General features: G+C 38.8%; 1 protein-coding gene across 8 annotated transcripts; it reads right to left on the bottom strand.

The window, feature by feature from the left end:
• Positions 1-1,146: 1,146 nt before the first annotated feature.
• LOC104595390 (uncharacterized) lies at positions 1,147-24,032 on the bottom strand. 8 transcript variants are annotated; one of them, XM_010256103.3, is made up of 4 exons: positions 23,899-24,032; positions 18,771-18,876; positions 2,772-2,928; positions 1,147-1,513 (listed from the first exon to the last, which is right to left on the bottom strand). In XM_010256103.3, the coding sequence occupies exons 2-4, from the start codon at positions 18,838-18,840 to the stop codon at positions 1,363-1,365; spliced, it is 378 nt and encodes a 125-aa protein (XP_010254405.1). In that variant the 5' UTR covers positions 18,841-18,876; positions 23,899-24,032; the 3' UTR covers positions 1,147-1,362. The 8 variants fall into 8 exon arrangements, with proteins under 8 accessions (XP_010254405.1, XP_010254406.1, XP_010254409.1 ...); XM_010256104.3 differs by having other exon boundaries at positions 2,772-2,925; XM_010256107.3 differs by lacking the exon at positions 18,771-18,876 and adding an exon at positions 9,162-9,207 and having other exon boundaries at positions 23,899-23,917.
• Between the last annotated feature and the right edge of the window lie 736 nt (positions 24,033-24,768).

Genomic DNA, 24,768 nt, shown 5'->3' with positions numbered 1-24,768 from the left:
GGTTTGAGGAAATGGGCCGGGATATAAAGTTGTCAATGGGTCCCGTCTGATTTAGGACAGGGTGGACCAGTCCCAAACCGATTCTTAATCAGTTCTATAAAATAGACCCATAACTGGACCAATTATTAATCAGGATAGTTGCATCTTTATTTTTGATAATATAAGCTTGATAAAAATAACAGTAAATGATAGACTATTTATATGTTGATAAAACGTGTTTTTTAATATCCTATATAATGCTTATCAAATTTATCCTTTTAAATATAAATTATGAGAAAAATTAGAAGAAAAACTAGGAGATCTTTATATATTATTAACTATATAATTGATTCAGGTCTTAATTATTTCAGAACAGCGAGAAAACGTTCAAGACCCAATTATTAATCGGGACACAAACCACAGAACCAGAACCCAATTGGCAGCTCTAGCGAGACACCTGAAGTGGTAAATTGCTGAAATCTCTCATGAAGTTTCTGACCGTTGCTGAAGCCTCCCCTAAAGTTTGGTCATTGCAATCAGCCCCTGAACTTTCTAACATAATTGCAAGTAAACCCCCTTTGTTAGAATCCATTAACAAGAGACATGGAAATGTCCAAAATACCCATGCAATTACCATTGAGATTGGTTTCTACAGAAAAGCAATAGCAATAAAAAAAGAATTTAAAATTGCAGCTTTACTTTTGAGAATTTGATATAAAGGGAAAAATTGAAAAATAAATCAATTTGGAGAAAGAGATTGGAAGGGTTTGGGCTAGTGATTCATATGAAAAAAAAAATTGAAAAATAAACATTTTGGTGAAAAGTAACTGCATGGGCATGGACACTTACACGCCTCCTTTTAGAGGATTTTAACAAAAAGAGTCTACTTGCAACTACATCACAAAGTCCAGGGAAGGTGATTGCAATTATCAAAACTTTAAGGGAGATTTCAACAACAACCAGAAACTTTAGGGGAGGTTTCAACAATTTATCCTTTTTTATGAGTTCAAGAATGGGTCTACTCTGACCCGGACCTGACTCAACCCAGCGATGGCCAAAGTGTTATCACGAATGTTTATAAACAAGTTAACAACTTCAGTGGACCCATGACAACTCAATCATACAAACTCTTAAAATGGGAACTTGGGCAATGGTTTCAACAACATATCAGCAAAAATGGCACAAATTCCACATTGATCCTCCTGGGAAATAATTGCATCCTACCAATAATTTAATAGCATCATTGTACCTTGAACAAAAGAAATAACTGTGGAACAAAGTCAATAAAGAAACATGTTGGCTCACCCAAAGGGTGACTATATCCAAGGAACCGGATCATATTACAATAGACAAGATTCCAGCATGACCTGAATTGGTTATTGATTAGTTTTCCTGTTTTGGCAGAAGAGAAGCCAGACTAGCCCTCCAGCCAAAAATTAGCGATGGGAATTGCTTTTTGTGAAGCAGAGCTGCCAAACCTACTGATGAGCTGTTACTCCGACAAATCTCTTGCTTGGTACTCATCTCAGAGGACCTGTATCAAATCCCCACAATAAACAAGTTTCTAAATCAAAAGATTATTTCATATCCATGGTTCACATACAGAGACACCCTGGTAAAGAAACAACCATATTGTCCATAAGAATAACCAAGCCATAATTTGAGAATTGTATCTTTGCTATCAACTGTAGAGGTGCTTATAATACCCAACCATCCAAACCCCAATGAGGATCTCAGCCTCATCAACAATCTAAAACAAGTCATTCATTTTATGGCTGCAGAGTTGGGAATTTGGAACTCAATTCCACAAAGCATGGACGCATGATCAAGCACTAAATAGAAAAACAATCAGACGAATGAGGTATTCACTAATATGTAAGATTTTGTTTCATCATCATCATCTATGCCTTGTTCCAACTATATGGGGTCAGCTACATAAATCATGTTTAGCCATTCATTCTGTTTCACTAATATGTATAATTTTGTCTCTGAAAGCTAAAAAAGAACTCCCACATCAGCAAAATCATATTGCTTTAGCTGATGTGGCAGTTGTTTTTTGCATTGAAAAAATCATGCATATTGGCAAACACCCCTTAAATCATCTTGTAAGAAAAAAGAAAATAAATAGGGAGATTAGGTCTGTCTTCTCCATGCCAAGCATCATGATGCAGTTTCTGATAAATTTATATAAAAGGAAAATTCTATAAAACAGTTGCGAGGCCAGCTATGTTGTATGGAGCAGAGTGTTGGGATGGGCAGTTACAAAACATGTTCAGAAAATGAATGTGGCAGAAATGCAAATCTAAGATGGATGAGTGGAAAACTAGAAAGAATAGGAACATGAGTAAAGTTATCCTTGGGAACCTACGAGTAGCTCCAATAGGTGATAAAATGAGAGAGAATAGACTAAGATGGTTTGGGCACATGAATAAAAGACGACCAATTGTGCCAGTTAGAAGAAGTAATTTGTTACACATGAAGGGGCTAGAAGAGCTCAGGATAGGCCAAAAAGGGCATGGGTAGAAGTAATAAGAAATGATTTAAGCACTAATAATTTAACAGTGGATATGGCTTTAAATAGAATGGATTGGTGAAACAGGATTCATGTAGCCAACCCCATATAGTTGGAATAAGGCATGATGATGATGATTCACTTAAAGTTACAGTTAGTTAAAGGTAACCCAGCAACTAAAGGAAGGACCCAGAGAGAGAGGAACAAGAATATTGCACTATAAATAGTAATGGTTCTACTTCCAACCTTGAAATCAAAGAGATAATAGGTAGATACATACAGAGATGGTACTGAGCCTTCGTATGCAAATGTTGATATTCCCTGCCGTTGCTTATGCTTGGGATTGGCTGTGCATAACACGTACACTCTTCCACGACGTTTAACAGTCCGACAGAACTCACACAGCTTCTTCACAGATGCCCTTACCTTCATGACTGCTGAAGATAAAATTCATTGATCTATCAGTTATCATGTCCAGATACTGAAAATAATAAATATTATCACCAGATGGAAATAAAGAAACAGACAACACATTTATGGAAACAATAGCACAATGATAACTAGTGTATAATGCATGCTTTTTAAAAGCAAATAAAACCAATGAGTATCTACTGTGCAGCTTCCAAATCCAGTAGTGAAAAGGTCATTATCCACACACCAAAAACTTTGAGCATGTGAAGACGACCATTTTTTAGCCTAAAAAGTATTTACCTTTTATGCTCTTTTACCTAAAACTTAACATGATATTACTCTCATCAAATCTACATTCTATAACCCTCCCAGTTTACAGCACCGGCCAAAGTGATAAAGAAAATTGGGATAAAAATCATTAGGGGCTTCCTTTGGGAAGAAGTCATCTGTTAAATTCGAAGAACGCAACAAACAGTAAGGAGAGGGGTTTGGGAAATTAGTTATGAAGGTTTCCCATTGAGAACAATTCTTTGTGGAATTAAATACCTAAATGGATTCATGGTTTGAACTCTAATGGGTGAAATTCAGGAAATTGTCAGGAAGACTATTGTGGAGAGACTTTCATCTTTATTTTGCTTATCCTTGTTCATATAACCTCTCTTTGCAAAAAAAAAAAGCTAAATTAGCCACCTTTGGAAATGGCAACATCTCATGGTGTAAGACCACACAATTAGTCATTGCATACCACTAGCAATGCAATGGGACAATGGCATAACAACACAAATCCAACTAATCGCAACACGAAGATTGGGATGTAATGGGAACTATGCACATCATATCATGTCATCGCATTAAGCTTCCTGAAAGAACTCTCACCTAGCATGTCCATTGTACACATGCAAATTGACACTTAACCCCATCATACTTTATCATATCGAGGTAACAGCATGGACACGTGGCAAGTGGAGACACCCCAAATGATCCAGATAACGCAGATTGGATAGCTTTGTAACAAACTCAAGAAAGGAACTTTCTAGAAGGGAAAAGACCTCCAGAAAAGCTATAAACAGGGGTCCCCCAAGGGGATCCACACCTTTTTCCCTCCCATACATACTGCATCAGTCCTTGTAAGTGCCTCCTACCCCCAGAGACACTTTGTCCACCCTGAATTCACTCTCAAATCTCAGATCTGACATCTGAAACCTCTCTCTGCAGCCCTTTACAAATGTCAACAGCCACTCTCTCCTGGTCATCTACCGTCTTTCAGGCAGACCCTTACAGTGCCTGACCCAACACCCCATACACATAGAACTTTAGAATTAGGAGAGGTTTGGCTGGTTGGGAAATGAATGATCTTTTAGACTTATTTTTTTGAAAAGAAGATAACTTGTAAACAAAAAATGGGGGGGGGGGGGGGGGGATGTACATAAGAGATGTACAAACAGGCCAAAAAGCACAAAAAGAAAAGCCTGTATCAAACTAAAGATAGCAAAGAGTTAGCACTATACAAGAAATCCCTTCCCAACCCTTGCTTTGCTAAGGCATCTGCAGTTCTATTGATCTCCCGGGGAATCCATCTAAAGGAGCAGTTCAGCAAAGAAGAAAGCTTGTGAATTTCTGCAAGGAGGTGAGCTAGCTTCCAAGGACCCTCATCCAAATCTTTTGCCCACTTGATAGTAATTCTTGAGTCTCCTACTACTAATGGACTGAAATGATTGTTCTTAGCAATTCTTAAACCTTCTAGAAGATATCGGACTTCAGCTTCTGCCATAAAATATCTCCTGTAGAGTTTCTCACAGTACCCCCTTTTCCAGCAGCTGATGAAGGCTGCAACAACTTTCTAAAACTGCCATCAAACTACAGCAAGTAATTACAGTCCCTTATTGTCCCTTCTTGGGGGGAAGATTCGGAACAGATGGAGAGGAAGGGGAAGTAAACAGGATTTGCAGCCAGTTTCTTTGTAGCTCCCCTTTGTTCACCCCTTCGAAGAGCTGGTGGACCAGCATCCAAGAAAATAATTTTGATAAGATCTTCTCACGAACACTATCCAAGGAGAAATTGTCTTCAAAGATTCTTCTATTCCTTTTTTCCCAGATTCCCCACATCACAGCATGAATTACTGCTTTCCAAAAGAGTTATACTCTTTTCCCCATCTTTGGATTGGTCCACTGGGTAACAAAATCAGTGACTGAGTTTGGAGGAGTCCAGTTGTAGTTTCCACCTAGAAGTGCATCCAGAAAAATTGCCAGAGAATTCTGGCAAAGCTGCAGTTGATTATAAGTGGCCAATTAACTCTCCATTCTCAAAGCACATGAAAAAAACATGGGGGGGAAACATATCTTTTTCCCAAAGATTTCTTTTGTAGGATGTCACAGGTATTCAGCTTGCCACAGGCTGCCTCCCAGACAAAGAAAGCAACTTTGGGGGGAACAAAGGAGAGCCAAATCCTTGTCTGGGAAGGTTGGGGGGGAAGGGTTGAAAGTAGGAATTGGGGGTGAACTGGCCTGAGGGAGTGAGTTACCAAATTAGCTTATCTTGAGATGAGGGGGTGAGGAAGACTTCTGAGATCAAGGAGAAGAGTCGTGAAATGTCTGAGACTTCCGATTCTCTTAAGTCTCTATGGAAGTTAAAATTATAAGAAACTTGGTTGTTTGCCAAAAGGATGGTTGGGGAGACCAGAGAATTTTTATCTCTTACTAAGGAAGACAGGGAAGGGAAGGAAACTGATAGGGGATTGTTTCCCCACCAGAGGTCAGTCCAAAATTTTATTTTATTTCCACTATCCAATCTGTATCTAATGAAGGAGGCGAAAGTATTTTGGGTAGTAAAAATACCTTTCCAAGGGTTAGCAAGTGAGTAGTTTGGAATCAATGGAGTGCTACTGATGCAGTACGGGATTCAGACCAACTGAGTAAACATTTACAAAGTTGGTTTTCAAAGGCCCATCTTAGTACATATAGGGGAAGAGGATAATGCAGTATAGGAGAAGGCCGATAAGTTCTACGCAAGTTGGGACCATTCCAAGACACATAAGAAGCAGAAATGACGCCACCAACCCAGCTTAGTAAATACTTACCGATATAGCATCACCACAGGAATTCTATCTTAATACGTTTTTACCAAGTTGGCGCCATCTCAGAGTTTCCATCTTAGTTCATTTTTACCAAGATAGCATTATTTCAAATTTATATTCAATTAGGGCTTTCCTTTTGAAGGATTTTAGTAGGATTCTATTTTTGGAGTGTTTTCTTATATTAGGATTTTATTTTTTAAGGAGTTTTAGTAGGATTCTATTAAGGAGTGTTTTCATATTAGAATTAGGAGACATAAGGGTGTATGCCTATATAAAGAGTAGCTAGGGGAAGGCTAAGGGAGTTCTCTTGTTATCAATTTTCTCTTAATTGTTTAGTGAATAATTCTTCTTCCTAAAATTCGACTTCTGCTCTTTTCTTTGAAGCTTCTCTCACGTGTTTCATTTCCGTTCTGCGTCAGCTACCCCTTTCCAAATGATTTTCTCCATATTTACTCTAAAGCACTGCTGTCCAAAGTGCACTTTGTTCTGTCTTAAATCTCCAAATCCACTTTCCGAGAAGGGACCTGTTTCTATCTATGATGTGCCCAAGCCCCAAGCCCCAAGCCCCAAGCCTCCTTTCTTTGGTTTACACACTGTTTCCCATTTGACCAAGTGATTTCTTTTTTCTCCCCCTCCATCAAGACCATCCCATAGGAAGTTACGCTGCATTTTTCTAAGTGCTTCCTAACTCGGACTGGGATTTTAAATCCTGAAAGGACGTATGTTGGGAGGTCAAAGAGAGCTGCTTTGATTAGGGTGAACCTACCCCCTTTAGAAAATGTAATTGCTTTTCCAGACTTCCAGCCTTCTTTCACTTTTCTCAATGAGAAGTTGCCAGAAGACATCAGATCTAGGATTTCTACCGAAAGGGACTCCTAAATAATTGATTGGCCAAGTTTCTATCTACAACCCAACGTCCTTTGAAGCTTTGCCAACTCTTGTTGAGAGATGTGCATACCAATGATGCTGTTCTTCTCCAGATTTTCAGCCCTGTCACTGTTTCGAAGCACTTGAGGATGCTTTTGAGATTGTGGATATATTCTCTCTTACCCTCTACAAAGAAGATTGTGCCATCAGCATATTGAAGATGAGTGATGTGGATATTATCTCACCCCACCATAAAGCCTTTAGAACAGTCTAGATTTACTGCCTTAGACATAAAGGCATCAAGAATATCAGCCACAACTGTGAACAGTAAGGGGAGAGAGGGCATCCTTGTCTCAATCTACTTGAAGCCTTAAAGAAGTCTTTGGGCTTCCCATTGATTAGGATGGAGAACCTAGCTGATCTGATGCAACCCTTCATCCAATTAATCCAAGTGCTACCAAAACCTTTCAGCTCTAAGATCCTTCATAGGCAATTCCAATCCAGCCTATCATAAGCTTTTTCAATGTCAATTTTACAGACCACCCCTTTTTGGCCTTGTTTTTTCTATCTTCCACTATCTCATTTGCTACCAACACACCATCAACAATCTGTCTCCCTTTAATAAAAGCACTTTGAGTGGAAGCAACTACCTCGCTGATAATTCTTTTCAGCCAATTTGCCAAAACCTTAGATATGATCTTATAAAGTTTACCCAAGAGGCTGATTGGTCAAAAATCTCTCACCCCTAAAGAACTGATCTTCTTGGGGATGAGCTTGACAAAGGTGGAATTGGTACCCTTATTGATGATGGCTGAACTGTAAAAATCCTCAAACACTTCTGGCAAATCCCCTTTCACTATATATCTCAGCATTCATGATGAAAAGCCAAGGAAAACCCATCAGGGTATGGGGCCTTATCCTCATCTAAAGTAAAAATTGCAGCTTTTATTTCTTCCACACTGAACTCCCTCTCCAGCCAGGTTCTACTTTCTTGAGATAATTTTGATCCTTCCCAAACTGTTAGGCTAGGTCTCCAGACCCTGTCAGACGAGTAGAGCTCTTTGAAATAGGAAACAACCTCCGAGACTATGAGGTCCTGGTCTGAAATTAGATGGTTCTTAACAAAGAAATAATAGTAGGAAACAAGAAGAAGAAGGAAAGAGAGAGAGTTGTTTGGCAAATAGAACTAAGTCTAGCGGTGCCAAACTATAATATTATATATAGTGCAACTATAATTAAAAGGGAAAAGACCCTTGTGCCCCTAACGTAGTTAAAGTACATAAACATTGATAAAAAACTATTTTAAACAGAACAAACTGACCCAAACTAAGAAAAATAAAAACATAAATGTAAAGTAAACTATTCCAACACTCCTCCTCAAGTTGGGACATAGATGTCAATCATGATTACTTGTCACACAAACTATTATGTCACACATGATGAAGGCCCTTGGTGAAAATGTCTGCAAGTTGTTCTTCTAAGCTGATATTTGGAGTGCACACTTCACTCCCATGTTTTTTCTCTAATAAAATGCTTGTCCACCACAAAACCCAGTTCACCTAACAGGTGTTTTATCCACATGATTTCAGCAACTCCATGAGACATAGCTCTATATTCTGCTTCAGCACTGGACCTATCCACCACACTTTGCTTCTTACTTCTCCAGGTGTGGGCACCGGAAGGTGGCCCACTTTGTGGCTGAATTACAAGAGTTGCCACCCATCATTGGATAGAAAAGGGAGTGATGGGACTCCCGGGGAAAAGGAAAACTTTTTTTTACCTGTAAATCAATGTCGAAGAAAAGATTATCCAGGTAAGTTGGGAAGAGAGAGGGAAGGGGTTAGGCACCCCTCTCTCTTTTCAATGTGGGTGCCATTCTCACGATAATGAAGAGGGTAAATGGCTAATTAGTGGAGTTTGTATTTTAACACGAAAAAGTGCAAGGGAATAAAAAACAAATTATGATGAAACATTATATACAAGAGTATGGGCTAAAAGCATGTTGGGATTAACTACCAAAAAAGAGAAGGAAAAGGTACTAGTCAATTTTTACATGAGAGTGGAAATTGATCCCATTCGATACAGGAGTTGAAAGCCATTAACAGTTCCTATACCGTACACAAAAAACTATTTCTTATTCTTGTAAGGCACATGATTCGCTCCCAAACCTAACAACCTAGCCACTAATAGAATCTGAATATTCAAGAATGTTTTGTAATCTGAAAATTGTTCTAAGGTAGTGTATTGATAATCTGAAAAATAAAAAATCACTTATTATAACAGTTGAGAGCCATTAACAGTCCAAGTAAGAGATGATACCGAGAATAAATAAGATAGTGGGCCCTTGAATCAGATATCCACTTTACTACAAGAGAAAAACAAAACAGAAAAGAGAAAAAATAAAAAACTAACGCTCAAGAACATTTCAGCAGTTAAATGGTTATTGGTACTCTTAACATTTCAGCAGTTAAGGGTTGTCCATTTCATTACAACTAAAAACAATATTTTTTTAAGGACTTCTAGATCAAAGAGCAACCCAATTGGTTATTGGCACTCTTCTTGCAATGACAGCTCAAGCTTGCCTCATAAAACAACAAACACATGAATGGAACCTTGCATAATGAAACTAATTAAAATTTAATGTCTAATAAATCAAAACATAATTGTAACAAGACAAAAACAATTGTAGGATAGAGAGTTAGGACCAAAGTCTAAGAATTAAGCTATCCAATGCTATCTACAAGATGCCAAGATAAATAGAGAGGGTTCAAATTCACCAATCTTCTCAGCTTGTCTCAAACCAGGAGGGTTCCCCACTCCCTCCTATGCTTAGACACATGCTTGGCCGGACACAAAACAAAAATTAAAAAATAAAAAGGATTGGGATTTCAACCACCTGAACTCTGCCCTCCTCAAACCAAAGCCCAATGAGTGGGGGTGGTACTGGGGTTTCCCCCCTTTCACACCTCTCTTGGGATCAGATGCCCACATAGGAAGGCAAGAGTACAAACGTGAAAGGCCAATCTGCCAGCCCTTAGGAAAATGAAGAACACTGATTTTACTTGAGAGGGCTTACCTATTTCTTGATGCAAAAGTGGCCAGCCCTTAGGTTGGGTTGGGTATAGGTTTAGGTAAGTTAGATGGGTTGGACTGGGTTTAGCTAGGTTGGGTTAGGTTAAGTTGGGCCTAGGTTTAGGTAAGCTTAGATGGGTTGAATCGGGTTTAGCTGGGTTAGATTAGGTTTACCTATGGTTGGATTAAATTGGATTGGGTTCGGGCAAGTTTAAATAGGTTGGATTGGGTTCAGTTGGGTCCATCCAAGTTCACTTAGGTTAGGTTGGATTCAGCTATGGTTGGGTTAAGTTGTATTGGGTTCAGCTAAGGTGGTTGAGCTCGGTTTTAGTTAGGACAGGTTGGGTGGATCCAGGTTTAGTTGTATTCCAATAGGTCAGGTTAGCTTCTAACTGGTTTGAGTTGCATAGGACTGGGTTCAATCATGTCTGATAGGTCGGGTTCAACTCTGATGGATTTTAGTCAGAGTGGATCGTTTAGATTTGGGAGGACTTGACATGAGTAGGTGATGAGGTTCAGCCAGGTTCGACAGACTAGGCTGGGTTCAGCTATGGTTGAGACTAGATTTTGCCTAGTTTGAATAGGTTGGATTGGGTTCAGCAGGGTTTAAATAGGTTCAGCTAGACTGGGTTTGGTTCGGGCAAGTTTAAACAGGTTGGACTGGTTTTAGGCAAGTTTACACTAGTTGGATTGGGTTCAGCTAGCTTATCTAGGTTTAACTAAGTTGGGTTGGCTTCAGCTATGCTAAGTTTAGCTAGGTTCAGCCTAGGTTGGGACTAAGTTTGGTTGGGTTCAAGCAAGCTTAAATAGGCGGGATTGAGTACGGATGGGTTCATCTAGGTTTAGTTAGGTTGGGTTGGGTTCAGGCCTGGATTACTGATTGGGTGTTTGGTTTTCTGCTGTAAATTACAGCAGTTGGATGGGGAGCAGAGAGTGTGTTAAGATCTAGTTTACTGATGTGAATTGCAGCAGATGGGGGATTAAGGGAAGTGGGTTTGGGGTAAATTACTCTGCTGTAATCACAGCAGTGAGGAGGGATCTATGGTGGTGATTTCGGGACTGGTTGGTTCCTGGCTTTCTGCTGCAAATTACCGCAGTTGGATGGGGTAAAGGCAGTGGGTTTGGGTAAATTACTGCTGCTGTAATCACAACAGTGAGAAGGCATCTATGGTGGTGATTTTGGGACTGGTTGGTTGCTGGCTTTCTGCTGCAAATCGCAGCAGTTGGATGGGGTAAAGGGAGTGGGTTCAAGGCTGGCCTTCTGCTGTAAAAACACAGCAAATAGAAGGGTTGAAGGAAGTGGTTTTGGGGCTGTTTTTATGCTGGTCTTCTGCTGCAAATTGCAGCAATTGTATGGGATACATGGAGTGGGTTCAGGGCTGGCCCACATGCTGTAAATTGTAGCAGCTAGAGAGGTTAGAGGGGATAGTTTTTGGGACTGGTTCAGTGCTTAGTTTTCTGCTGCAAATTGCAGCATTTGGATGGGGTGAAGGGAGTGGGTTCAGGTGTGGTTTACTGCTGTAAATTTCAGCAGACAGGGTTTAAAGGGAGTATTTTGGGGTAAGTTTTATGTTGGTTTCTGGTTTTCTGCAGAAAATTGCAGCAGTTGGAGGGTTAGTTCTCTTCTGTAAAACCACAACAAATTGCAGCAGACATGGTGGTTCCTAGTAGCGATTTCAGAGTTGGTTTGGTCACTTGGTGTAGGTTTTCTGCTGCAAATTGCAGCAGTTGGGAGGATTGGGAGAGGTATTCTTGGGACTGGTTTACTACAATGAATTGCAGCAGTTGGGGGGTTCTAAGGAGGTAGGCTCATGGGCTGGTTTACTGCTATAAGTTACAGTAGTGAGAAGGGGGCTGGGGTGGTTCAAGGGAAAGGTCACTTGCACAAAAAAAAAAGAAAATCACTTCCATATGCATCCATTATTCCACTCCATCCCCTAAGCTCCGAAGGTTCTTCCTCACATCATCAATCAACTCCAAGACCACCATTCAACACAAGAGTCATTCAAGCAAGAGTCACCACAAAACATATCAAGCACTACTGTTAGAAACTCAAATCTAATCCACGTTGAGCTGATTTCTGTAAAGACAAAGTGACTGAGAATTCAGTAAAGACAAAGTGACTGATTTCTGTACCACAGACTTCCAAGAATCTTGCTAGGGCTGTTATGCCAGTCCCTATTTTACTAGGCTTCCAACAATAAGGCTTAAGTCAGCCAAACAACAAAGAGATTAATTCCTTGTGTCCAAGCATATCAGATCAAAACAATAAGCACTAAGCCAAGAAGATCATTTTTTCTGAGAATTCAGAACACAGACAATAATATTCTATTATTCAAATCTAAGCCCATTCATGCGATGATTATGCAAAAAAAGAGAGAGAGAGAGAGAGAGAAATTCCAAAAAGAAAGGCTAAGTAGAAATAGTGTAAAGCTCTCAAAAACTTTTATTAATAGCCAAAAAGCAATCTTAACTTGTTATGCTAAAAATACAAAATATGGGAACAGGCTTCAAGGGGTAAAAGGGAGGTTTAATTTATGCAGCCTTCACTACCTTGGTTAAAGAGTCATGAGATATCATGGCATTCTTGTAAATCCAAAATCCAAGCTAAGATCCATTAGGACTGTTACTTAAACAGAGTATAGTATTTTAGCATGCACAACGGAACATGTTTATTATGACAAGGGACTCCTACCTAATCCAATGGTTTCATGCAGTCTACACATTCAGTCCTAAAAAGAATTCATCCATAAGTTGTATACATGAGTCTCAAACAATCCACTTAAATGGTTAACAAGTCAATTTGTCCCAAACTAAGCCCAGCCAGAAATTTGCAAAGGGCGACTTAAATAGAAAAACTAAAATCAAGATTCAATCTGTGTAGGTGTATGATAGTCGCATAGACCATGAGAGAATAGAAGGTACTAAACCAATACCACATGAACGCTTGTGATGAGTTCATAACCCGGCGTACATCCGCGATGAGCCCGGAACCCGCATAGACATGCGATGAGCTCATGACCCGAAATGAGCTGCGATGAACTCAAGACCCGCATAGACTTGAGATGAGTTTAAAGCCATCACACAAATGCGATGAGCTCAAGCTCATCGCAGGTCAGAAACAAGTAAAAGAAGCGCGTGCATCACTAATAACGCGTGTGACGGAACACCTCATAGGATTAGAGAGGACACATGAGATAAGTAGTGACGTCACCCACGCCACGTTAGTCTAAGAGGCTCACGAAAGGAAGTAGCAAACATGTATTATGAGAATCCTTAGACGAAAGGAAAGCTCGTCCCTGAGATATCTCATAAGACACATGGCGAAACCCTAACGGTGCTCCCTAACAACTGACACTGAATCCAAGATTTCCTTTCCTAATGGGAATCAAACACTTTTAACTCCTTCCTTTCAGGACCTGGGGATCTCTCCCTATAAATAGGGATCCAACTCATAACAAGATCATCATTTTATCACCTCATTTGCCCTAGCCTTTAAGGAGACCCCCCGCACGTAGCCTTACCTCCCTACTCACAATCTGAAACCAATCTAAATACCCAATTATTGGAGTAAAAGGAAAATAGTCTAGTTTTTTTTTTCTAATGAAATAAACAAACTAAAGAGAAGAAAAAAACAAATGGAAGGAAAGTGGCACCTACACAATCCTCACTTTGTCCCCAATGGGGTCGCCAATCTGTGGGCACCGAAAGGTGGCCCACTTTGTGGCTGAAATACTGGAGCTGCCACCCATCATTGGATAGAAAAGGGAGTGATGGGACTCACGGGGAAATGGAAAACTTTTTTTACCTGTAATGACTCCAATGCCGAAGAAAAGACTATCCAGGTAAGTTGGGAAGAGAGAGCTTCACGAAGCAAGGAATGCCACAAAGGCGAATTTCTCGAAGCAAGACTTTAATTAATGACTTTCAAAATGTAAGCTAAACTAAAAAGATGTGTAAGTGATAAATTTATTCAATAATATTATAGGTGTAAATTGCTCGAAGCAAGGAATGCCACGAAGGCGAATTGCTCAAAACAAGACTTTGATTAATGACTTTTAGAATGTAAGCTAAACTAACAAGATGTGCAGGTTTATTCGATTGCATTATGGTTGTAGACTGCTTGAAGCAAGGAATGCCACGAAGGCTAATAGCTCGAATGAGCTGCATAAAGCGAAGAATGCCACAAAGGCAAATTGCTCGAAGAAAGATTTTGATTAATGACTTTCAGAATGTAAGCTAAACTAACAAGATGTGCAGGTTTATTCGATTGCATTATGGTTGTAAGTTGCACAAAGCAAGGAATGCCACGAAGACTAACAAAGCAGAGAATGCCATGAAGGCAAATTGCTTGAAGCGAGTTGCACAAAGCAGAGAATGCCATGAAGGCAAATTGCTCGAAGCAAGACTTTGACTAATGAGCTAAACTAACAAGATGTGCAGATTTATTCGATTGCATTATGGTTGTAAACTGCTCGAAGCAAGACAGGCCACAAAAGGCTAATCGCTCGGAGTGAGTTGCACGAAGTAGAGAATGCTATGAAGGCAAATTGCTCGAAGAAAGACTTTGATTAATGACTCTTAGAATGTAAGCTAAACCAACAAGATGTGCATATTTATTTGATTGCATTATGGTTGTAAACTATTCGAAGCAAGGAATGCCACAAAGGCTAATCGCTCGAAGCGAGCTACACGAAGCAGAGAACGCACGAATGCAAATTGCTCGAAGCAAGACTTTGATGAAAGGCTCTCAAGTGTAAGCTAAACTGAGGAGAAATGCAGATTTATTCGATAGTATTTTGGTTGTAAACTGCTCGGGACAAGACTTTGGTTAACGACTTTCAAAATGTATGTTTTTAGATGAGATATTTGTATGATGAATTTATTTGATAATTTTACAGGTGTAAATTTCTTGAAACAGACTGCACAAAGCAACGGATACCATAAAGTTTAATTGCCTAATGCAAGGAGCAAGGGATGAATGGAGTATGATGGTTTCCATGTTAGTGACAAAAGGATCCCTATTAGTTGAAGAAAGACATAATTTGATTTAATAGTGGGGAGCTCAAGAAAGTCAAATTTTGCATACTTTTTAACACAAAAAAATTTTGATAAAGAAAACATGGTTTACTTTGATGGCGAGACCATGGTCAAAATTTTATTTTGAGCAAGTAATGGGAGTTGTGTAAAGATGTGCTTAACCCAAGTTGATACAAGTGGAGTAATCGAACCTTGCAATGCTCTAGCATGGCTTAAACTTGGTGGCTTTCTTGGGACAATCTAGTGATTGAGAAATCAATTAACTTTCAAAGTATGTGACTTGGAAGATTTAGATTGCCAGTAGGAAGTTTGAGAAAAATGTGTATTCAAAGGGGATGCCCTCTTTTCCCTTGTTTTTTTATTTTTCCTCTTTTGCAAAAGCTTGATCCTACTCTTTAGGGAGCACTCTATTCCATCACCATCCCATAAGGTGCCCAGTACCACTTTGCCAATTTTTCACGAGTGGAGGACTTCTTAGATAGGACGAAACATGGTTTAGGACGGAGTTCAGAAATGAATGGTAAAGAGTCTCAAAATTTAACTAATCTGGGTATCAGATGCTTGTGTTCATAGTTAGGACTTAGAATCACCTTTTATCCTCCATTCTTTGCCTATTGCTTATTTCCTCTTTTGCTCTTCATTTCGTTCAATATCAATACTCATACATTCTTTCTTGATCCAAGAAGACTTTATCCTAGGATGAAACATGCATAGGTGGTGTGAAACGAAACTAGGGACGAATGTCCTTCTTAGAGAAGACCCGACTATTTTCTCACTCGCCCTAGTTTTTTTTACTAATCTCGGCTTACCCAATTTTTTTACTGATCATGGTTGCTCCATTTTTTACTGTTCTTGGTTGCCCCATTTTTTTTATTGATCTTGGTTGCCCTAGTTTTGGGATTGATCTTGGTTACCCCAATTTTTTACTGATCTTGGTTGCCCCAATTTTGGGATTGATCTTGGTAGCCCCTATTTTTTTTTTCTTTTTTGTTTTTTTTTCTGGCACTTGATTGCATCTGATGACTACATTCTTTCCTTTCCTTTCCTTTCCTTTTCCCACTACACATGGCAACCACTAAATGTATGATTTTGCTTTCCTATTTTTTGATTCTTCATTGGCGTTCTCCACATTCGTCCCTCTAGAAAGGGTTTATTTGAGAGGATTTGGTTAACACAAAGGCTTAAAGGGGATGACTAAGAAACTTAATAATGTAAAGGGGGTTAAGCAAAAAAAAGGCAAAGGAAAGAACCAAAAGATGGCCTCCCATCATTTCTTAATTGTGTGACTTATGAAAAGAATCACATGTCAAGCAGATAAGCTCTTATCGCCCCTATTTTATTTTCTTTTTCTTCACCTTTTTTTCTTCTTCCCATTTTCCACCTTTCTTATTCTACCTTTTCCTCCTCTTGTTTTAACCCTTGAATAATGCATCCCAGTTATCTCAACTGAATAACTAGCGGTGTTAAGGATGATAAATGGTATATGAGAGGTATAAAACGACCGAAGATGGCCTCTAGTCCTTTCTTTGATTAATTAAAAGGGTACGCATTGACTAACGAAGTGCACTTGCAATGTGTGACTTTTGTATTGCGATATACAATTGATTACTTGACCTTGGTACATAACTGTTAAAATGCCTTATCTTCCCTTGACATCTTGTTCTAGATCGCCTAATTGACCACCCTTATTTCCTAAGATCACACATTAAGTGTTAGACTGGGTCCCAATCACTTGATCATGACAAGAATGCTCCCTGGTCTTATCCCATACTAGTTATTATGGACCATTACCCGATTTGATACTCACTTATAAGCCATTATTGAAAAGGCAAAAGACATGAAAAAGATATTTCGTTGATTAACCGAGTACATTACTTTGGAAAAGAAGCATGAATACAAAGAGAATTTTCATTGATCAACAAAGTTGCATAGTCAAAAACCCATGAGTGGGTTGAGGTTTAATGCAATAAAGTTTTCGGGTGTGGTAGCAACATGTCTGGTAGCTCTAGCTCAGAGTTGTATCGGCCTTGATTGATAAGCTTTTGGATTGCATACTTCAAATGCCAACATTGGTCGGTGTCATGTCCTAGTCTCTGGTGAAATGCACAATGACCACTATGTCATCAACATACACAATTAAAGCTGCAATTTTTCCTTCACCCTTCTTCACAAAGAGAGTATGATCTGACTGGCATTGTCTGAACCCCATCTGGTGTATAGTTAATTGAAACTTACTAAACCAGGCCTGATGTAATTGTTTGAACCCATATAATGATTTTTTTTTAACTTACACACCTTCAACTCACTACCTTTGGCACAAAAACCTAGAGGTTGAGTCATATACACCAACTCCTCTAGGTCACCATTCAAGAATGCATTTTTAATGTCCAACTGGTGAAGTTCCCAGTCAAGATTAGCTGCTAGTGAAAGGAGGATTCTGATAGAATTCATCTTGGCTACTAGAGCAAAGGTCTCTGCATAGTCTACTCCATATAACTATTTAAACCCTTTTGCCACCAATTGGCTTTGTACCTTTCCACCACACCATCAGCTCCATGCTTCATTGTGAACACCCACTTGCATCCTACTGTTCCTTTCCTTCAAGAAGATCTATCAACTCCCAAGTGCCATTTTTGTGCAAGGCATTAATTTCTTCCTTCATTGCATCTATCCATTCAGGTTTGGATACGCTTCTACCATATTCTTAGGAACAAAAACACTATAAATGGAGGAAAAGCACACATGATATGAAGGTGAGATATGATCATAGGACAATATCAAGAGGATCAAGCATATCAATGGAACAAGTGTACCTAGTTGATGATGAGGATCTACCTCTTGAGAGTCTGATGATGTTGGTTGCATAGTTTTAGGTTCCATAGCTCTTGAACTCTACTGTCTCTTGTGGCGGCGAAGGAAGACACAAAATGGAGGAGGACCAAGAAGAGGAGGTAATTGAGCTTGGGTGTGTTTCTCCTTAACCCTACTCACCCCCTAAGGAGAGATTGAGAAAAAATGTTGACTCTCAAAGAATGATACATCCATGGAGACATAGTACTTGCGTGAAGCAAGATCACAGTATCGGTAGCCCTTTTGAGATAAAGAATAACCTAGAAAAATGCAAGGAATGGCACGAGGATCGAGCTTACCGTGAATAGGAAACAACAGTTGATGTGGGGCTTTATACTATAATAACCGAGATGGTATACGGTTGATAATATATGCAGCACACATAACAGCATCCATCCAAAGGCATTTCGGAACATGTATATAGAGTAATAAGCCACAAACCACTTCAAGAAGATAGCGACTTTCTTTTAGCGACACCATTTTGCTAGGGTGTCCTAGCACAAGAGCTTCGATGAAGAGATCGATACGAAGCAAAGAACTCTATGAGATCACTATGGAAGTACTCATTTGCATTGTCTGATTGAAAAATATGAATCTCAGTCAGGAATTGAGTAAAAAACATGCATTGAAAATCTTTCACAATCTTTGGCACTTTATCTCCAAATCGCTTAGGATAAACCTAAGTATATTTAGAGTAATCATCAATCAAAGTAATGAAATACTTATATCCAGTCTTAGAAAGTAGAGTAACAGGGTCTCAAACATCAAAATAAACAATATGAAATGGAAATTCAAATATTTTATTTCTTGAAGGAAAAGAACTTCTACAATGTTTGCTCAATTGACATGTCTGACACTGTAACTCACTAACTAACAAAGATTTAAAGAACTTTGGAAACATATGTTTTAATGACTCAAAGGAAAGATGACCAAGACGACTATGCCATAAATAGGCGTGGCTCTCACTAGATGAACTTAAGGAATCTGTAGCCACAAGACCGGCTTTATTCTCCAACACGTAGAGACCATCCACCATACTTCATCTACCAATCGTCTTCCTTGAGGTCAAATCCTGAAACACACACGAAGAATGAAAGAATGTAATTGAACAATTCAATGAGTGAATAATACTGCTAATGGAAAGTAAATTGATAGGTAATTTAGGAACATGCAACACATTAGAGAGGGTAAGTCCGAAAGAAAGGGAAACGGTTCATTGATCGGCTATGGTGGAGACTGGAGAATGATCCACCAGCTAGTCTCACCTTATCAGGTTATATGTCTGAAATAAAGTTGACCTACAAATCATGTGATTTAAGGCTCCAGAGTCAATTATCCGAGGAGAATCATATGTATGAGATGACATATGGAAAGCAGTGGCAATGTTACCTGATATAGACGTAAAGGAGGTAGAAAGAGTAGGGCCAGAATCCATTTGGCCAAGTGTCCTACCATATAATTCCAAATTGTCACAAAAAGATTTGATAATCTCTTCCTTGGGGTTAGAACCAGAGTTCTACTCCTGAGGTACCATGGGACTAGACTCTTGAGATGCCACATTTGCTAAGTTATATTTTTCTGATTCTGCTGGGCTGGCTTCTTACTTTGATCAAATGTTGATTTCTTACTCAATTCCTGAGCCCATTTAGGCTTCCCAAAAAGGTCCCAATATGTGTCTCTAGTGTGCTTGGGCTTTTGACAATGAGTGCACCAAAACTTGTCTTTGTTATCCACTCTCTTTTATGAATCACCCTTCTTAAAAGAGCCTCCGACATTTGACTTTGTACCTCTTCAGACTGCTAGTGCAACCAGCTCCTCCTCTGCATAATTCATCACACTTCTTCTACTCTCTTTAGGATGAATTAAGGCATAAGCTTCCTAAACTAAAGGTAAGTCCTTACTTCCCAAGATTTGTACCCTAATAGACTCTATGTAGGATTCAGCCCTAAAAGAAAAACAAATACTCATTGCCATGAGACAAGTGACTTGTAGGCCTTTGCATCTTCATCACACTTCCAATTCACATTTTGATAATGATCTAGTTCCTTCCAGATTGATGTCAGATTCGAGTAGTACACTAAGAGACTTCTCTCCCCCTGCTTGCAAGTGGAGGATTTAGCTTGCAATTGGTATATCTTTGCATAGTGCCTCTGCTCCAAATAGGTAGATTTCACTTGCTCCCATATTTCGCAAGTTGTTTCAACCTACGTAAAGTCTTCCTTACTTATGGTAGCATGAAAACCAAGAGCCATGACATTACCATACTATTTTCTTAGTTCCATCTGTCATGTTCAGTACTTCCGGTCTTTGGTTCCTTTACTTTACCATTAATATACCCTATTTCCCCTGATAGTAATGTAGAGTTCAATTCCCTAGACCATTCAAGGTAGTTTAGTCCATCAAAGGGAATTACAGCCATGGGGTAACTCATATTCATCCCTCCACTCATTCCGTTTTGACCTCTTGAAACCCCAGAAGTTGTAGAATTCTCAGAGGACATGGTTAAATTCATTATTCAGTTTCAACACACAACTTAGGATCCCTCCTAACACCAAAAAAAAGTCCTAGAAACACACCAGAGAAGCAGTCCACATGCACACACTTTGGTTTGGACACAATCTGAACATAGGCCAGCACCAATTCTCCAAAAAAAAGGTATGTTTAGATTGATTTTAGACCTGTACAAAATTAACAGTTCCAACCTACCAATCTTCCAGATTATCTAAGCACATTAACCACCAGGAGAGATCCTTAGAACATTGTAATTACACCAAAACTAGGAAATAACAAGTCATCCGTGAGCTACAAATATCCTCTTCTCAGGTACAGGATCACACGATCCACAGAAAAGAGGTCTGAACCTCACAATTTTTCTGACAACATTCAACAGACTTGCTTCATAGAGTTTTCTCTTGGTACACGACCAAAATAAGTGAGATAAAAAAAAAATAGAAAACTTGTACTAGTCGTAGGTAAGATTTTCTAATCTCAGTCTGAAGAAGACAACAAGATGAAGAGGAAAAACCTTGTTCAATCTGCTTTCAAACCCAATAGAACTACTCTGATATCATCTCAATAGAGAATGAACAGTAGGAAACAAGTAGAAGGAAAGAGAGAGAGAGAGAGAGAGAGAGAGAGAGAGTTGTTTGGTGAACAGAACTAAGTCTGGTGGCGCCAGATTAGACCATAATTAAAAGGGAAAAGACCCTTGTGCCCTTGCTGAAGTTAAAGTACAAAAAAAGTGATAAAAAATATATTTTGAACAGAACAAACAGACCCTAACTAAGCAGAATAAAAACATAAATGGAAAGTAAACTATCCCAACAGCCTCCAACTTGTAGGTCTAAGATAAAGTTTTTTCTTCTTCTGCTGTTTGCCAATCTGTGAATGAAACGAGTATTGCCATCACCCTCTTTTAGCCACTGACATCTAGATTTTTGTTTCCAATAAAATTCTTCCCTTCTAACCACATCCTCCCATCCGGCTTGCACTTCCTTCCTCCTTTCTCTTTCTTCTCTATCTAACTAACCATTACATTCTTTTTTATCCAAAATTGTTAGTTCGCTCCAAATTTCCACTTTTTCTACCTTCAAGGGATTGAAGGTTTCCTTGCTCCAAATTTTTATCCATTACATTAACCTTGTGTTCATCCCTTTTTTCATGCAAAGATGAGAGAATATGGACTCCTTGTTCTTTTGGTGTTTATTATGTTTCCTCAAATTGTTAGAAATTCTCCAAACCCAGCTTCACACTGCCTTTTTCCATGGAATTCCATTTGGGTTCCGAAAGTCAAGATTTTTCTATTGGGAAGATTATCTCCAAGTTATCAACACCTATGAACCAAAGGAAGAGGAAATCGTGATTTTCTATTGGGATGCTTCTCTCTAGGGGGAAGCCCATGGAGAAGGATTGCTTGGCACCCACCTCAAATTAGAAGCTTTAAGTTCAACTTTGATGAATGTTTTATGGGTAATCCTGGTCAATCAAGGGTTGGTGGTACAGTAAGGGTTGTGATTGGCACCATCAAGATAAGTTTCTGTGGTGCAGTTAGGGGTGTTCACATTAAATGTCAAACCGGCCCGACCCAACCCGAGTTGGTCAGTTTTTCAAAACCACCGGTCGGTTTTGGTTTGTATGAGAAAATAAACCGACAACTCGGTTCGGTTTCGGTTTTTATACATGAGAACCAAAACTAAATCGAACTGATCCTATATGTTTAAGTAATTATTAATTAGTCCCTACCCTATATGTTAAATGTTGATATATTTTATTTGTGTTTTGTTTGAACTTTGAAAAAAAAATACTTATTTATGATAAAAACTAAAAACGTAAAACCAATACAAATATAATGCAATGGTACAATATTTAATTCAGTTTTGTATAAATTTAAATATATATTGACAAAAAAATCAGTTTTGCATAAAAAGTTAATTGATTTAAATATATAATTTGATTTTGCATAAAAACTAAAAAGAAATAAACTTAAATATAAATAGATATTTTAGTTTAAAATATATATAAAAACCAATTAAACCGATAAACCAACCCTTCATGTTTGGGTCAGTTTTGCTTCAGGGCCGGTCGGTTTCAGTTTAGCCAATAAGTAAACCGACTAGGTCGGGTCGGTTGAATAAAATGACTCAAACCGACCCAACCCGACCCGTGAACACCCCTAGGTGCAGTTGATGTTGGTAACTCATTGAGGGATGAGTTGTTGGTAGTGATAAAATGACTCAAACTATTGACACTATAGAATTGGATGGCAATGATCGTTGATGGTGATTGCAAAGTAGTCATCTCATGGCCCAACACTAAAACAGAATCAACATAGAAGTTCACAGTTCTGGTTAGGGAAGCCAAATATCTGGGAAGAAACCTGAACTGCTCATCTAAGTGGGTCCCAAAATTAGATAATTCCCTTGCTGATAGTTTAGCTAGAGCTGGTGTCAACTGTCAAGGGTGTATTTGGGGAATGCCTGGTTCAGGGGTCCAATTGTAATCTGGATAGTATTCTTTTTGTATTTTTATGATCAACTTTTAGCCGTTTTTTATTTATGTACCTTCCTTGCTGTCCACCCTGGACAGATTTGGCTACTCACTCAAAAAAAAAAAGAAAAGAAAAGAAAAATTTAGCATGATATTTGAACATGTTATATTTCTTCTAATGCATGACTGGATTGATGAAAGACACAGATGAGGAGATAGTATGTTTTCTCATTCTTTCATATCATAATTTCATTTATGATTTGATCAACCAGACTAGTTAACAGATAGTTCAACTGCTTTAATCTTTGCTGGACCTTTAATGGCTTAGTGGTAAACAGTGAGATTTAAGAAACCTTGGTTAAAATGTCATTAAGATAAAAATTAACATGATATTACATGAAGAAAAACTTTGAACCTAGACCCGTGGTATTAAAATTTAGAAACTCTAGCAACTTAGAGAATACCACCCACCCTCCACTCCTTTTTTCTTTCATTAATTACACAAAACAGAACATCGTTGCAATACAACAAAGCAAAATGGTAATATTGAACAAAAAACACACAATGTTCATTAACCAATAAACAAGATTCCCAAAGAAGAAGATTTGTATCTAAAAATTTAAATGCATCATACAATGAAAAGATTCACCAATGAGGTGAAATCATCTCATATTAGTTTCAACAGGATTTGAGCGAATAATGTCCTCATCCCAAATGCGGTTGTTTCTAGTGGTTGATAAGAGTTGAGAAGAAGACGAGCTCACTTCATAAAACCCTAAAGAGAATTCAACCATATCTTTTCTAAACAACAAGAAATAGATTCATCGTAGATTGGGAACCGGGGTTCCCAAATGCAATTGAAACCCATGATGATATTTGCAGTTAGATTCAAAAAACAAAGCCAATATTCAGCGATCAACGATCAATATTCAGTAACAAAAATAGTAACAAGCTCTGGGGAAAAAAAAAAAAAAAATTGTGCATAAAAAACATGAACACAAGGGGAGGAAGGAACAAGAGCAAACTAATTTCTATGTCCTCGCAAAATTTCTTAAACCCAAATCAGTGTTTAAAAGATAAACGAACTACAAAGGTTGATGTTCTTAACTCAGATTTTGATGAATCCTCTTCTCGTTCTATGGTCTGAAAACCCACTTCCCTCGTTTTATGAGGGAGGGAAGACAAACAAAATAGTGCAGCTAAGTGCGGTGGCACATGGTCTATCAGATTATATGATCCTTACGAATTACGATCGAAATCTTTTATATTGCTCTAATGGGATCGTTATAGCGGATATTTTCATTTCAAATCGGTAGGCCTAACCCAAGCCCAGCCCGACCCATCCGACAGTTTTACCCACGCTGTATTTGGAATTTCGGTGTTGAGGCTGGGCATGGGCCCGAAATTTTGAATACTTTTAATTTTTGCACCAGGTTGAGCCATGTCTTTGGACAATACAAGTCTGGTCCGAGCTCAACCCAACCCAAATGTGAATTGATTTAGAAACCAACCTAAAATGCATCAAATTTTAGTACGGGCTGATCTCAGGTTGGAAAGATCATGCTTAAGGTTTGGGCTTAAGTCTAACTCTTAGGTGACCTGAGTTTAGCTTAACCTGGCTCAACCTGTCAAACTTGCACCCCCTATGAAAAATGAGATGACAAGGCACAAGGACAAAGGCATACACCTGTAACACTTTGAGACCTAAACCCTATATCAACTACTAGACTACCAATGCCAGGTGATTTTCTGTCTTTTAAAATCATGATTGAAAAATTAGGGTCTAATTTGTGAATGGATTGTATTATAGTTATTGGGTCCGGCAATAGTGACCCGTATAAGGGTGCAAGGTGCCACCTGGTTGGTTGGTAAAGCCTCTTGCTTGGAATCGAATCCTACATGCACCAAGGTTGGGGGGTCATGGGTTGCCCTTAAGGGGTGGTCTTCCCACCGTTGTATAGCCCTATGAAAATAAACA

This window comes from Nelumbo nucifera, chromosome 2 (genome assembly GCF_055504915.1).
Source record: "Nelumbo nucifera cultivar China Antique chromosome 2, China Antique-T2T, whole genome shotgun sequence".
Lineage (NCBI taxonomy): Eukaryota > Viridiplantae > Streptophyta > Magnoliopsida > Proteales > Nelumbonaceae > Nelumbo > Nelumbo nucifera.
Note: the sequence above shows the minus strand (reverse complement) of the source record. Positions and strands in the feature narration are given on the sequence as shown.

Bases quoted from the DNA above. Each gene is read 5' to 3' on its own strand.
- LOC104595390 (XM_010256103.3), bottom strand. From the start codon at position 18,840: ATGGTGGATGGTCTCTACGTGTTGGAGAATAAAGCCGGTCTTGTGGCT. The intron at 2,929-18,770 runs GTGAGAGCCACG...TTTTATCTTCAG, and splicing joins AGATTCCTTAAGTTCATCTA to CAGTCATGAAGGTAAGGGCA. The intron at 1,514-2,771 runs GTATGTATCTAC...GATTTGATACAG, and splicing joins GAAGGCTCAGTACCATCTCT to GTCCTCTGAGATGAGTACCA.